Source organism: Rhea americana, unplaced genomic scaffold, assembly GCF_003343005.1.
Source record: "Rhea americana isolate MKP2758 unplaced genomic scaffold, rheAme1 scaffold_14, whole genome shotgun sequence".
In the NCBI taxonomy this organism is placed as follows: Eukaryota; Metazoa; Chordata; class Aves; order Rheiformes; family Rheidae; genus Rhea; species Rhea americana.
In genome coordinates this window covers 1,214,894-1,230,738 of record NW_028185483.1, presented here as the reverse complement: position 1 = coordinate 1,230,738, position 15,845 = coordinate 1,214,894, and the positions used below count along the sequence as shown (strand labels likewise).

At 36.8% G+C, this 15,845-nt stretch overlaps 1 protein-coding gene across 1 annotated transcript in view; it reads right to left on the bottom strand.

Annotated features, from left to right (window-relative positions):
- Positions 1-15,845, bottom strand: part of CLSTN2 (calsyntenin 2) — a 422,996-nt gene that overhangs the window by 44,542 nt on the left and 362,609 nt on the right. Inside the window, exon 10 of the mRNA XM_085298685.1 lies at positions 15,505-15,626. Coding sequence (XP_085154811.1) covers positions 15,505-15,626 — 122 coding nt within the window. The remainder of the gene's footprint in view (positions 1-15,504; positions 15,627-15,845) is intronic.

The window sequence follows — 15,845 nt, the reverse complement described above, 5'->3', positions numbered from 1 at the left end:
CATGCTTCTGTATTTATGCAAAAATATAACTCAGGAAATTACACAACCCAAATATTATGCATAGTCTCTTTACTTGAATGCTAACTGCTGGGCCTTTAATTACATAGCTGGCATTTTGCAGACAGACTGATTATATGTTATATACCACACAGAGGTAATTAGATATCAGCTGTATTTGTGACTTTGCCAGAGAATGTTGTTATTTAGGCAGCAGATAGTTTTCTTTCAGTACTAATTGCAATCATGTTCTTAGTGCTTTTATGGGAGAAAGTAAGTCAGCATTATGGGCCAGCAATCCAGCATGGTTTTGGCAGTAGGGACATGAAAGAAACAGACTATAGGAATGAATTTTCAACATCAGTGTTGTACAAACCTTAAAAGTTTTATGAATATCATTAAAGTAATTATCTAGAAGTTCAAACATTTATTCACAGCTGAGCTAGTTGAAATTTTCCCTCTGAACCTCTGTTTCGCTGATGGAAAAATGGCTGTTGGATTAAAGATATCATCATAAAATTACTGTTGTTAAAAGTGAGGACTGGTTCTTTAGAAAAAAGTGAGCATTTTCAAAATTTTACAGCACATTTTTGAAGGAAAATAAAATGGAAACAAAATCTGAATATTGAGAACAAAAAATTCCGATGTTCTCCCCTAAAATATGTTATAATAGATGCAAATAAATTCATATGGAGCTCTTGTGAGAACAGATATTCCCACGTAACACCTCTAGAACCTCTGAGTGGGTCAGAAGCTAGTTTTTCTGGAAGTATGAAAATGAAAGATCCCTCAAAACAAAACTACTCATTGGTATTTCTTCATGATTTCTCCAACATCAAAAAAGAAATAATGCCTCTTCATCCGCAGGTTTTTTGCTTCTTGTTTTGTTGCGATATTGTTAATTATAACTTTATGATTAAGAGAAGCAATGATGGACACTACGCGGTTCAGTTTTCCTTTGGTATCTCGTTTACCTTCCCTTAATTATATCATGTGAATTCTTGAGTAAAAATACATTCTTTCAAGACCTTATTACTCTATCTGTTTGTAAGCATAGGAGTTGAAATTAAGTTAAAATATGTTCCTTAATGTTCCTAAACATCTATGTTTATAAGAAAAACTCTGTGGTATTTTTCCATACACAGTTTCATGTTAAAATATTTTGTTGGTTGAAATCAAATAAAAAGTTTCCACTGGCACACTACTAGAAATCTGTGCAAGAGGAAGAAAGGGTGGATTTACACGTCAGTAGGTTTGAAGCAGCAAGCTCAGAGCTCCAGTAACAGCTCTGCAGCAAAGGTAGTCTCTTCTCCAGTCATGAGAATTCATTTGATTTTCTGCTGGGGATATGTATCAGGTAAGAGCCCTGCGCAACTCTTTTCCCCTACACAGTCCAAACGGCTCCTCAAACGATGCAGTGACTCCCATCACTGCCATTTCTGACTGGCCTGGAGAGTCACAACAGTGTGAATCTGAACTTTGGTATTGGCAAATCTAAGATACGTCTACTAGGAACAACTACCCCTGTCACTTCCCCTCTCTCCACGTTTAACTTTTTTATGGCAGCATCAACCTCTCTCCTTTCCACACTCCTTGTCTCCTTCTTCCTTCCTATCTACCACCATCCTTTTTCTCCCATTGTCCCTTCATGTCATTCTCCGATGTCTTCAAGTAATTCTTTCAATATTTTAATGTTCTTCGTAATAACAGCTAAAGCCCTGTCTGCACTTAATCTCTTGTTCCAGCTGGGAGCCATCAGACCGAACCTGTTCTTCCCCTCTACTTCTCCCTGCCAAGAGCTCTCCCTTGCGACACGCCGTCAGACCCAGCAGCCAGCTGTATGCTTTTTGAAAGATACTCCTCAGGAAAAGCACGAGGTTGACCCTGCAGTGTCTGCTTTTGTGAAGTACTTATCAATTCAGGATCAATAACGTAATTTCAATGTTTTCTGCTACATTCCATCTATGGACTGGCAATCACTCAAGACCTACTAAAATACAGGGACCCAATCCCGAAAATTAATTTAAAGAAGAGATTAAGTACACACACAGATGAGCAACAAAAAAGCCTAGGAAGTGAGATCACATGCACTGCACCAATGAACATTCCTCTGTATTTTGATATACAACTGGCTTCTGTATCGCCTACATAGATTTCTTCTTCCTCCAATATTTACTCTTGAAGCATGACACAGCGGCTTCTGAATCATAACCTGAAATTATTACTTTTTCATTTAATTTTCATTTTATCCTCTTTTAGCTTTACTGAAAAAGACTCTGAAGCCCCTAAAAGTGTTTGTATATCAAGTATTTCCTGATGATAACTAAACGTGTCTGAAGGGTGTGAAGACAGGATGTGCTCAGTGTGAGAAATCACATTTACACCACATCTGTCACACCAGAATCTCAGCTGAAGGCACAGCTGATTTATTATCAGAGAAAAAGGCAATTCTCTGGGGCAGTCAACAATCAAAGTGAATCTGTGAGAGCATCAAACAACGTGGGGCTGGGTATCCCTCTCGAGTGCACAGCAACCATACACCCATCCCTGCGTGCACTGGAATTGTTCATTTCGGCACAGCATTCCCACCAGCACTTAGGTTAAGAGAAACATCACTAGCAGTGCAAATTAATAACGTACTGTAAACTTAAAAGTAGGGCATATAAAAAAAAGAATCATTTGCCTTTTGTCTTGCTACTAAAAAAAAAATTGTGTTTCTGATTTTCAAATTACTTGTGTGAGGTTAAGACATCATTAATGCATTAAGTCAATAGGTTTGATGCCTTATGCTACTCTAAAGATGATCTTCATTCCCAATGTGTATCAATTCATATGATATATCAACAGACTATGTGGATAATCCAATGTGATAAAGGTTTCATTAAATTTTCTGATCTGGTAATTAAAATAACCAGCTATGCTTAAATTTGGAAATGATAGTAATAAAATGAGAATTATCTGATTTTTCTGTGACCTCGCCTACTTCAAAGCAGGGTGAAAAATGTCTCTTCCCTACCCATGCAGGTACTCTGAAACCAACTACGCAGCACAAGTATCTGATTTATCAAACCCCTGTTTCAGTTTACAATAAATAATTATTGTAAAATGCCCTTGAGCTATAAGTAGCTGCATATTTTTTACTGCTAGCAGAAGTAACCTGACATTGGAAAATGACAGATAGGATTTTTGAAGGTATGAAAATCAGGAGGTATGTTTTTCATACAAGTGGTATAATAGCAATCGGAGATGTACGGTTTTTGATACCAAAGCCTAAAAACCACACTTATGCAAATCGGAACTGAGACATTTCAAGCAGAACATGATATATTTAAGAGGTAAATTATAGGAAATATTCAACTGTTGATCTTCTCTTTTAGATTTTCAAACAAAGTATGTTATTTTCTGTAAAGCTAATAAAAAATTAAAATTAAAGCAGGAAGTCAATATAAACATTATGTTTTCTAGGTCAATGTGGAGTATTGCAGTATTTTATAGGATAAAGGTTTTTTTGATGGGTATTTTTGTTCATGTATAAACCAAGAACTGATTCTCTAGGCATGAAGGACTGCAGGCAGCTCTCAAATGCTGAGAAGATGGCTAGTCATCCCATTCCTGAAGTCATGAGGAAAGAGGCACCTACTTCAACCTGAGCTGCTTTAAAGGCTTTTCAACATTTCCAAAGAAAAAGCTCAAGAGCATGTGAGAAAGCAGAGGTTTATCTGATTTTATCTTCTTGAAGCTATGAAAGGTCTTTTACATTGCTGGCTGAACTTTACAGCAAAATAAGATCACCAACATTTTCCTTGTGATAGAGGCCTATCCATGATGCACAGATCTGCAGTGTGTGCCTTTACGAAGATTTGTGTGGTAAACCATTAAACATGTTTAATGCTCAAACTAGCTAGTAATTTATGTTGGCGTAGACTTAGTAGTCTGTGCAGACTCTTGATGCTTATTTAAGGCTAGAAGAAGTTCCTAAACAAAACAAGCCTGTAAATACAAATGAAAACCACAGTACATGAGTAGTTTAATAAAAGCCACTGGTACTCTTTAAAGATTACCGTTACCACCAGTAAACGGTATACTAGCTCAGGGCCAAGTATTTTTGAAATTAAAACGCAACTAGGCTATGTGCTAGAAAATGACAGCCAAGGAAGCGAAGGACAGTACTGCAAAGAGTCTGAGGCATTCAGAAAGACATCTTACAGGAGTCATCTGAAGCAAACTGGACATTTCCTGTTAATCCACATACAAAGCAGTATATAGGTCTTCTATTGCGTATCTACTAGAGTTAGATGAATAAAATGGCTTTCTCTTTGAATTGTAATACACTTTTAACTGGATCCTTGCTCTTTTTCTATTTACTTTAGATGAACCCTGAGAAAGAATTTGCTGCAACAATATTGAATTAACTGCATTCAGTTAAATATTCAGAATACTCAGAAAATGAAGATGGAGTTTGAAATCTCTATGCTGGCCATGGAACATTATTGCATTGCCCTCACTTGGGAGCTCGTCCAAATGCAATGATATCAGTGGAGACACTGCAGCAAGAGCGAGCTTGAGGCCCCTTAAGCAAAGAACAAAAAATGCCATACAGCCTGTGTATCCAATTGTAACAACAGTAGTAAAATGCTCTGGAACACATTTGAAGCTATAGGTTAATTGAAGTAAACAAATTCCAAGGGAAAAGGCTATCTTCACAATAAAACCATCATTTTAAGATTGGAAAATAACTTAGGGAGACCTTGAATTCTGGCTAACTGCTTCAAAAAAGTAGTAACATTCTTCAGCTTCTTGAAGAATACCAAGTATCCACTGGGAAGGAGACTAGCTCAGGTCTTGGAAGATCAGGTCACTATCAATCTGCACATTTTTGTGTATTTTTGAGCAGGCATGAGTAAACCGCGGTTGGTAGGACCTTTAAGTGCTGCTCTGAGCAGGTACCTGTTACTATGGTACTTTAAAACTAGTAAGGTATGCTGTAATATGACAGTTGGACTTTATGATACAACAACAAATGTATCTTAGTGATGTTTCCTTTTGGAAATGTACTTGCTATATAGGATTTTTACGACTTTAATATGTAAACAGTAAAGAAAATTAGAACATAAACAAAAACTCTACGGCTATCAATGATGTCTTTCTTGAAATTATGATTCAATAAAGCTGCAATTTTTCAGCATCAAAATTTCCCTTTGAAACTTCCAGGTTCACTGGAGAACAATTTCTCCTAATGGAAGATACAAATGAGGATGATGCTTCTGTCTGCTAGAAAGCTTCTGTAGGCTTCACGTCCTCCTTACAAAGAATACGCCATTCTAAGGTAAAAAGTGCTTTTAAGATATAAAATTATCTATGTGAAAGGATTTCCATTTTCTAGACAGAACTAATACTACTACTAAACTAAAAATGGATTCACAATTATTTGTAACATAATCAGAATTGAGACGCCAGCTTATGTTAAATTTTGCAGTAATCCTGGCTCTGTCACGCTCTGGCAAAGCTGACAAACCAAGTACATTTTGAAGACTCCATTTCTAATTGGGATTCAAAAATTCCACAGTTATCTTAACCTTCTGTAAAAGCTGCTGGCATTCTCTTCACTCTTGCAGAACTTATGCAAGTTCTTTAATAAAGTAAAGGCTTAGATTCTCAGCCAGTGGAGTAGTAGTTCCACTGAAAACTGGGCGGATTCGTAACAAGCAAGCCACCACCTCATAAACTTTGCAGATGCTTAATACAGCCCTCAGGAATTTTTTAATTTCTGCAGCAAGTAAGACCACTGTTATCCTAATAGTTCAATATAGCTGATAGATACCAATTCTCTTAAAAAGTGTGATGAATACAAAAAACACCTGTTAAACCAAGGTCTTGAGGCAGTCAATATCTTAAAAAGAAAATACAGCTCTTTGTGAAAACTGTAATCGATCCGTCTTCAAAATCATGTAAATCACAAACATTTTGTTTGAGCTTCTGCAGTCACTCCTAAAACATCCCAAGAGTTCTGTAAATAAGAAAATTGTTTATGGTGATATATGGCGGTGGTATAGTGAGAAGCCCTACAGACTTAGGTGTGAAGTTGTTAATATGGCTGATTTTACATGACAGGTTACAGATGAAAGCTTCATTAAACCATTAACAACAACAACACTGTATTTTTTTAAATATTAGGTACTAATTAGAGAGTCACATGTAACAGCACTGGCAGGAACTCTAAGAGGACATGTGAAGTCCATCTCTATGCCTAGGTTGGACCAAGCACATCTAATACAATCTGAATAATAAATATAGTAAGAAAATAAAATTTAATGGGTAAGATATCAAAGGGAGAGATGATCTGATCGAGTTCTACATCCATTTTAATGTACATTTCGGAAGTAAAACATCTATATTTCTGTAAGTCTCTGTTTCCCAGCCAAAAAACATGCTGGACAACAATACAACAGGAAGATTTCTATTCAGCTTGCTCAGTGTTGTGAACTGAGCTCCCTGGAGGTTGTTTCTGACCACAGTGTGATCATCTGCCAGAATTCCACATTATTAATATTATACTCGCTCAGAAGCAGCACCTATTTTTGAGCTGTTCAAATGACTCCCTCTTGGCATTAATCGAGCTTCAAATATTGGCCAGAAAAGGTTTCACTGTGAGACAATGCTATTTCCTACCGTCTACTATTCTCCATTCCAGAAGAAGAAACTCCATTAACCTCAGAGGAACACATGCCCTGATGTCTCTCTTGAACTTAGTCACCAGTGTGGCAGCATAATCAGCCACATGCCCTGAGGCTGAATGGATTTCAATAATCAGTAATAGAATTTATGAAACTCTTAGCTATGTCTCCTATCTAGCATTCCCAGAGTACAGTGAGAAAATCTTGGTAGGAGCATTTTTTATTATTGTTTTTTTTAATCTCATTGGGTGGAAGAAAATACGTGCAAAACCCAGAAAATAAGGTATTTCACTTTCAAATAATAATCTTTCTATACAATGTGTATTCACTATTGCATTGTAACAATACTGCAGTGAAGTAAAAGTGTTTGCAATCTACAAATATCAAGCAACCAAGCTGTTAGCTGCTTTTGCAGCACTAAAAGCTGTAATGTGCAATATTTACTTTCATAATTGTTTTCAAAAATATGGATGGATTAATTACAGCTTTGAGTAACAAACCTGCTTTATCATATTGGCAGATAAAGCACCTGAAAGCCCCAATTACTTACTGTAACTGCAGCATGTCTCCGTGCTGTCATGCTGTAACTTCAATGTGTCTTAGTAAACTAGATCCACAGTTCATACATGATGAAATAATTCTAATATAATCCACCTTTTTTGTTGCTAAACTGCATCAAGCAAGCTTGCCAGTTCAGTAACAATTGATAACCACACAGGTACCTACAGATCCCGCCACTCAGGCAGGATCCTGTGTTTATTTTTTGACTGTGCAATAAAAAGCTGCTCAGTTATGCATTTTTATGTAATTGTTAATCAAAAGCCTAAAAAAATTTTGAATTTTCTAGGCTTTATTACTGGAGCCTATCCAGATCAAAAGAAAACCAATACCACATTTTCTTCCTGAACTATGGTCATCCAGAAACCACTGCCCCAAGGCTGGAATAAACTGCTCATGCACACAGATAGATTACCTCATATTTATTGATAACATACACTATTTATCTTGTAACCTGCATTTGGAACAATAAAGATATCTCTCCTACCTGTTGTAAAATGCCTCATACACCTCCTGAATGCTCACAAGCCAGCCTGAATCTTGAAAGATAAACCACACAAAGGCCTGAAGAAACTGGGCCATGGAACAAGTCTTGCTCCCCAGCAAGACACAGATATGCATGTTTTGTCCAGAATCTAATGGCATTACTGAAAAATCAGGCACATATATATATATACACACAGCCAATAAATACGAAAACAAATGCGACTACTCATTTTGACTTTTAGTTCAATACGTATCTTGACCAAGATTTTTTTAAAAAAAATAGTATTTTTGTACTTCTATAGAAATCTCCAGAATACTGTAGAAAACAAAGCAATTTAATAGAGACTGTAATCCAGCTTATTTAAACATATGTAGGACTCTGTATCCACATATTCTCTATGTAAGAAATTCAGTTGATTTGGGGGTCTTCCTATGGTAAGCTTTATGAGAGCAATACTTCTCATTATTTTAAGGTGCTATGACTGCTCTTAAATTCTTATCATTCCCATACAAAATCCCTTTCCTTTGATTTTCCCTTTCTTTGATTTGGTCAAAAATGGGTGTCTCGGTGTCTAAAAAGCTTGCTGATTAAAACAATTCTTCTCTAAGTAACATGCATAAGTACCTACTGAGTTACATATGTAAGTCAGTAAGGGCTGAAAGACAACACCTAGTAAGTGACATTTTCAGAAGAGTCAATCTAGCTTTAAGTTAGGCCAGCATGAACAGGTTTTGAAAATCCTACTTGATAGTCATGAAACTAGTCTAGCCTTGTATCATGGTCAGAAAAATGAGAAAAACTGCCAAACATGGAATACAAATACACAGGAACATGTCCCAGTAACTTCAAGTAAATGCAAAAAGATAGGTAATAAAATATTTTCTGCAGCTTGCTCAACTGCTTCTTAAGGGTCATAGGAGACTCACAGTGCCAAAGAGCAGTCACTGCATTTCACACTAGGCTTTGCTACAGACATTAGGAATGTGCAAAGCTAGGTCAACTTAGAGGTAATACTTTAGAGTTGGTACAAAGGCATTTTTGTATGTAGTTAAGCGAGATCTTGCCAGTCACTGTGATCTGTTTGTCAAGATTTTGCTGTTAGCAGTGATATTACAGTTACATTAAAATACATGTATTGGAAAACCTTCTTTAAATTGGAATCTTAAAAAATATTTCCAGCACTTAGCAGCACTGCTGATGCATCCTTGTGCTAGAAAAGGCTGTTTTGAAGCAAGCTGCCGAATAAAATATAGCAAAATAGCATTTAAAGATAGAAAATGGTAAATAAATTGTGTCAGATAAGACAGGGCTAGAATGCAAAAGGCTTGGGGTGCTTTGGATGCTGCAGAGACTTTTTGAGCCCTAGAATGATATCACCTCAGTTGCAGGATTAGCATGATTCATTTATCATTTATCTCTTACTGGCTGTGAAGGATGTAAGTTAGGTGTTTTCCAATTTTCTTTCTGTAGTCTTATTAAGGATGTATGCACAGAGCAATGCAGGTCTGCATACCAATTTGTAAAGAAGTGATTAAGAGCATAAGAAATTCTTCTGTGTTTCAAATAAAAATGTACAACTAAACTCTGCATTACAAAACTTAACTTTCTATTGAGAGGCACCATACTGAGGAGTATGAGACTGAATCCCCTGAAGTCCTTATTCTTAGACAAAGTTCAGTGCACAGCAATTATGAAAGCTTGTGCCATCCTACCTCACCACAGTACTCTTTGCCCTCTAGGACTGAGAAGACTATGTACGTACTATTCACTCCTTACTTTCTTCCTGAGCCTCTCAAGGAGGAGGCTACTTACAGCCTTCATAGCATGAAAGAAACTTCTCAGAATCAGACGCAAACAATTCAAAAATCTAGCATGTAAGAACAACTTTCATTTATAACTTGATTGAAGAACCTCACTTACCTAAAAAGAGTTCAGCTATCAAATCCTTTCCATTTCGCCCTCCTACCATGTAACACACACACTTTCAAAAATCAGCACTTGCTCTACCACGTCCACGCATGGTAGCTTTTTCAAGAAAGCAATGGGAACGACTGGACAAGACTGCTCACCACAGGTGTGAGACCTCATTATGAGCGGTTGATGAGTTGGTTAAAGACAAATCATAGAATCAGTAAGGTTGGAAGGGACCTCTGGAGGTCATCTAGTCCAACCTCCGTGCTCAGCAGGGTCACCTAGAGCACGTTAGACAGGGCTGCATCCAGCCTTGAATATCTCCATGGAGGCCTCTGCCTCACTTCTTCAGCATCTGTGCACATACACGGAGATAGACTGCATCATATTCAGATTTATCTAAATAACCTTCTTATTCGATTTCTTATTAGGGAAAATAACTGTTTTCTGTCTGAAAACCACTGCAGGCTTATCTTGGATTATTCATAGCATTTTATCTCATCTTAGAAAAGAAACAGGAACTTTCTGCATCTTTATCTATTTTTGCTGATTGAAAATGACTACAGATCATGCAGTGAAGTCACTGTTTTTTAGGGGATCGATATCAATTTTTGCCTGTGGGCTGGAGGACTATGTTCAGGATGATAACATGGATATAAAACACTAAATTATTTCCCACTGTGAATAAAAACAAGTACATGAAAAAGAACGTACATCCCTGGCTAATATTCTTCCCTTCCCTCCCTCCCCTTTCCACTGCAAAGGAGCATTCCCATTCTGTTGATTTATGATGAGGAGAAAACCTCTTGGCTTAACTGTCCTCAGTATGAGTAGGAGAAATGTAATATCCATGTTGAACAGTGTGTGAAATATGCTGTGCGTTGCCCTATTTAATGTCATGTTTTCCGCTGTCACCAAAGGCTTGAACAGCTTTGTCCATTTTTCAAATTGTTATTTGGATTTGATTCTATGTAGGTTATGGGGGGGGGGGGGACATGGATGGAGAACGGAGAATGAGGGACAAATTACGAAGTTCTCAACTACATCAACCACAAATGGGGAACATACAAGAACTGTCACTTCTTGCAGCACAAATATGAGGATCAAAACAGTTTTTCTTGAGGATGACAGTGAGCAGAAGGAGAATTAGTTCAAATCTTTACAATAGAGCTGTAAATAGAGCTCCCTGAAGTGGAGGCATTTTTTTTAGGAAATCTCTATAGTAGAATTCTTCACTTGCTAAATTTTTCCACTGATTTCAAAAGGAAGGGAATTAGTTTGAAAAAAAAAAAAATATATATATATATATATATATATAAAATACCATTATAAATTGACCTCTTGTGCAGTCTTGGCATACTTGCATAAAAGGAATCTGGCCAAGGCCAGATTCCCAGCACCAGCAGCTGAAGGCAAGTGTGGTCAGAGATGTAGGTTAGGAAACTCATCAACTAGCACACCTCTAAGGATATTTCTGACTGTAGAAAGTCCCTGTCCAAGAAAAGGCTAGATGAGCCACTCATTTTCTCAAAATCTTGGGCATACGTCCAGCAGGTGAGGATGTATGCATATGAGTATCACAATAGAGGAGAAACCAAAAGTCAATCATCACATCATTCTAAGAAGAAAAAAAATCCCTACAGAAATGGCTTTTCTAGATTTCATATTTTTTTCTTATATGGCCCCATTTTCTGTTTGACTGCCTAAATCATTTAATTAAAAGCACACCTATTCTTTTGAGGCAATCAGATGCCTATTTAGGTAGCTTTTATTGAATTTGGTGACAGTGTCTTAAATATTAGAAAAGGAATAAAAATATTGACAAACAGTTCATGATACTCTGTTCAAACCTTTGCAAGAGAAACTCAGAAGAACAGTCATGATTTTGATTACTGAAATACGGGAAACATCTGCATGTCAAGTAAATGAGAATTAGTGAAAGGAAGGTATCACCTCTAATTGGGCGATCTTCAGCAGATGTTTTTGAAAACCACACAATTTTAATGACCCAGTGTGCCTAAGAGACTTGACATTGATTTTCTTGAAAGATATCCACACTTTTCTTTCAGATTACTAATGGATTCTTTCACAACTCAGATGACAGACACAGTTAGTTTAGAAAAGGATGAAAATGGAAAGAAAAAAAAATTACGTTAATTTTTTTTCTGTTACTTAAAAGGAACAAGGACACCTTCAGTTTAAAGTCTGCTAGTTCTGACTATTAGCACCTTTTACAGATGTACTCATTTCAAACCTTTACAGTTCTATACAAAACGGACACATGCTCAGGGTTATGACACTTTCAGGTCATCAAGTTCAGCACAATAAGCAAAAAATTAGCTCAGTAAAGTCTACTGGATTTCATGTAACACATTGGGCTAAATACACAGTCACATTGAAATTAAATCCTTTGGTCTATGAACTGACTTGAAGACAATAGTCTTCCCAGGGCTAACGTGGCAGCCGCTGCTACGTGGGGTTTCAGGCACTCACTATGCGTTACAGTTATGATGGCTGCATCGTATCACATTGCTTCAGAGGCACTGTTCGGATGTAGCTATACAAAACATTGTAAGACTCCTCATATTTGACCAAGAATGACATCTGCAGCTAAGCTGTGTGCCACAGACACCACAGAAATGTAGATCTAGGGAACTAAATTTGGAATGGAATGAGCTCACGCTCTCGGTCAGTGCCTTGGAAGACTGAGCAGTCATGCGGGCTAGGTAGAGCCCAAAGCAGCTGGTATAATAAATTTTACTGCTCTGCAGTAAGAGTGATAAATGATTTCACTAGTTTATGCTTCACCCTATTCCAAGGTCACTGGATTCCTCTCAGCAAAAACAAGCTGAAGACTGTTGTCACAATCGTAAAGCAAGCTCCACAATGAAGTACTATGCCACTTTTTGCTGCATTATGGCTCTGCTCGGTACCAACCCTTGAACAGTCATCCTGAGTCATATACATGCAGTGCAGCCTATAACAGTTAATATGACAGCACGGTTCAGGTGATGAGAAACTGCAACAGTTAACTTAGTCTCTATGCTTTTCTTCGTATGAACAAAAGGTATCAGAAGATGTGCCGCAACAGAATAGACAGCTCTGAGCACAAGATTTCCAGAGCCATTTCAAAATCTAAGTATCATAGATACTTATCATATGATCATGATATCATTGTGATATCATAAATATCATGAAAATAATCAACTCCTAAGATTTTTGGAAGTGTCTAGAGCACTTAAACGACTTTTGAAAATCTAGCCCTACTTTCTTTTCATCAAGAGGAGTTTGCAGTAGATGCCAGATGATTGTCTAATGTACACTGTAAAATATTCAGTGCTTTCTGGGGTGGACCACTATAGGTAGACAGTTAGAAGTTGGCATAAATAATTCTACCACTTCAAAATGAAAATCTCAAAACTATGCAAGTTCCTTACTAGCCTACTTCACTTACGCTTTACTTTCAAATGTTTTAAATCTACCCTATCGCACAGGCCAGATGGAGCAGTGAACAGGAGGTAAAGTAGGAATCTTCATCAAATCGCTTTACCAATGAAAAGGTTACAGTATTACCACAGTATCACGAAAGTCTGGTCACCCAACCCATAACAAACTATTTATACTTTAACCTTACATTCTTGCTCAGCTGGAAAGAGCTGTTGAAAATGTACTGTGGAAATCAACCGGCAGTAGCTGAATGAAAAGTAATGAACGATACAATCTAATAAGTCTTTTCTATCTCTAGTTTCTGTCATCTAGTACTGTTTAATAGTAGCAAAAAAGGTTCTCCCTTCAGTGCCAAACTCCACCTCTGCTACTCTATAGTGCTACAATTTGGGAGCATGTTTCAGGGTATGTAGAAGATTATTTTCAGACAACGACATACACAGTTTGGAACCAAACAGTCCAAATGAAAGAAGTATCCTGTAAAGAACTACGTGGGGCTCCCTTCAGTATATACTCTTGCTGAGATTGCTTCAGAAAAGTCATTTCTCTCCGGAAAAATAACTCAGAGCGTGATCAGTCTAATCTCAAACTATCTCCAATGCCTCAGTTATCCCTAGTTGAAATCTTGGGGTTCCTTCAGTATTCATATCACAAAGACTAAGTGCCTGGCACCAGTATGTGGGAGTCTATTGAAATCCTCAGCTCAAGATATGAAATGAAGTTCTCTACTGATATAACCCTCGTAAGTTTGCTAATTACACACAAAATCAGTAAAATAGCCCAGGGCCTTCTTTATCCCCTACTGGAGGTGGAATACCACCTGCACTGAACTAGCCACAGAACACGCTGCTATTAGCATATTGTTTTGAAACAATATATCCTCATATTTCATACAGCAGATTTCCCAAATGAACAGGCCATCCAGAAATGGATGTCTGAGGTGAGCAGTACTGTCTGGAAACAAGTAATACTGTTGAAATATAAATACGAAGAATGCATGCTGCTGATCAATAACACGATGCTACTGAAATTCCATTTCAAGGCTAATCATACATAAAAACATGGCTTGATATGAAAAAACAGTAGTTCAGTTTCATAATATAAGAAAGAAAAAATAACTGGAAAATGTCAGTATTCTTGTACTTTTTAGTTTATCCCATTTTTTCCTATTTTTAAAAAGTATGGAAATGATATGGAGAAATTAGAGTGTTAAAGAAATAATCATAGATGGCAGTAGAGATGAAAAAGTTCTGTCAGACAAGCGAACTCAACCCCCTGTCAACAGAAAATTGTCCCTGACACCGTATTTTCCAGTGTTACGGCTAAGTTAAAAGAATCACATACAAATTCATTTATTCAGCAGACACTGTTCCTCTTCCACTGTAAGGATAAGGAAGAGCAGCTGATTGCATGCGGCTTTCATTATCATAAACTTTGAATAACCACTGATGATTTTAGATGTTTAGCATACAGTGCATTGAAATATAAACCTATCTGACATGACATCAGTTATTCAAGATTCGTAATCTTCACCATGATTTAATATAAATTTACTCCTTTTTAGACACACTAAGATTTCAAGTATAGCAGAAACTGATTCTAACCTCTTTAACGGAAATGAAAAGCATGTGCTAAGACCAGCACATGGTTTATCATCACACGCATTTGATAATCAGGATAGAGCTTATCTTTTTATATACATTTTGAAAGTGAATTAGGAAAGTAACTATTCCTACAATAATATCTACGTATCCAATATCATAGTTTAGGCTCAATGACATGAAAAATCTTGCTTTAAGAAAATACTACTTTGCTGAAATCTCTCTTTTTTCATCCAAGTGATCCTTATCCTGTTTAGAATTAATAAATCTATGAAAGGCAACTCTTATCTCTTTAATAATAATTTCCTTGCAATATATTCTTCATTATAAGGAGAAATTACATACAGTACAGAGGATGAAAGCAAAAGTCTACAGATTAAACTTAAAATACATTATAAATGCCTTTCTCTGTGTCAGCACACTCTTTATTAAAAAGACTTTTATCACTTCCACTGTGCTGATAAAGTATACTTTTGTTTAATGATAAATGGAAAACTTTGAGGGAACTATATGCAATGTCATCTCTAGTTTTTCCAGTGCCAATGGATGTAAACCTCTACTCATTGTATAAAATGACTCAATTAAAAATCTGCATTAACTGACTCAATTCACCTAACTCTTTTTCTGTGGTTCCTAATAAAAGTCACAACTATCAGAAGCTGTAACATAACTGCAATAGACTTTTGATTTCACAAAATTGTAATACCAACATTTAGGATTTCTTTGAACTTGTTAAGTCTATAGCAGGGTTATTCCCTGTAATTTCTAAATGGGATAAAGAGACAGAGTAGGTACAGATGAGTTACAGGTAACAGCAAAGCACAAGTACCTGATCCAGTTTCCAGTGAAACTCTGCAGGGCGGAAAGTGTCAGCTTGGTCAAAATCCTTCCGCAGTAGAAACACCAACCGGCAGTTGTGCACATACAGGGCATAGTGATGTCGGTTCATCTCTAAAAGGAGGGAGCAGTAAGATCAGTGGACTAAAATACCATCAATGCTTTTGTTTAGCTGAATGTATTTCAAAGCAATATATACCCAAAAGACACACACACAGTCTTTTCTCAATATCTGGCCTCAGGGAAGCCACATATCGTAAGCATCTTCTCAAATTAAGTCATATTGATTTTATTTATGGAGTCATTATGTCCAAATTAATAAATATGATCCAG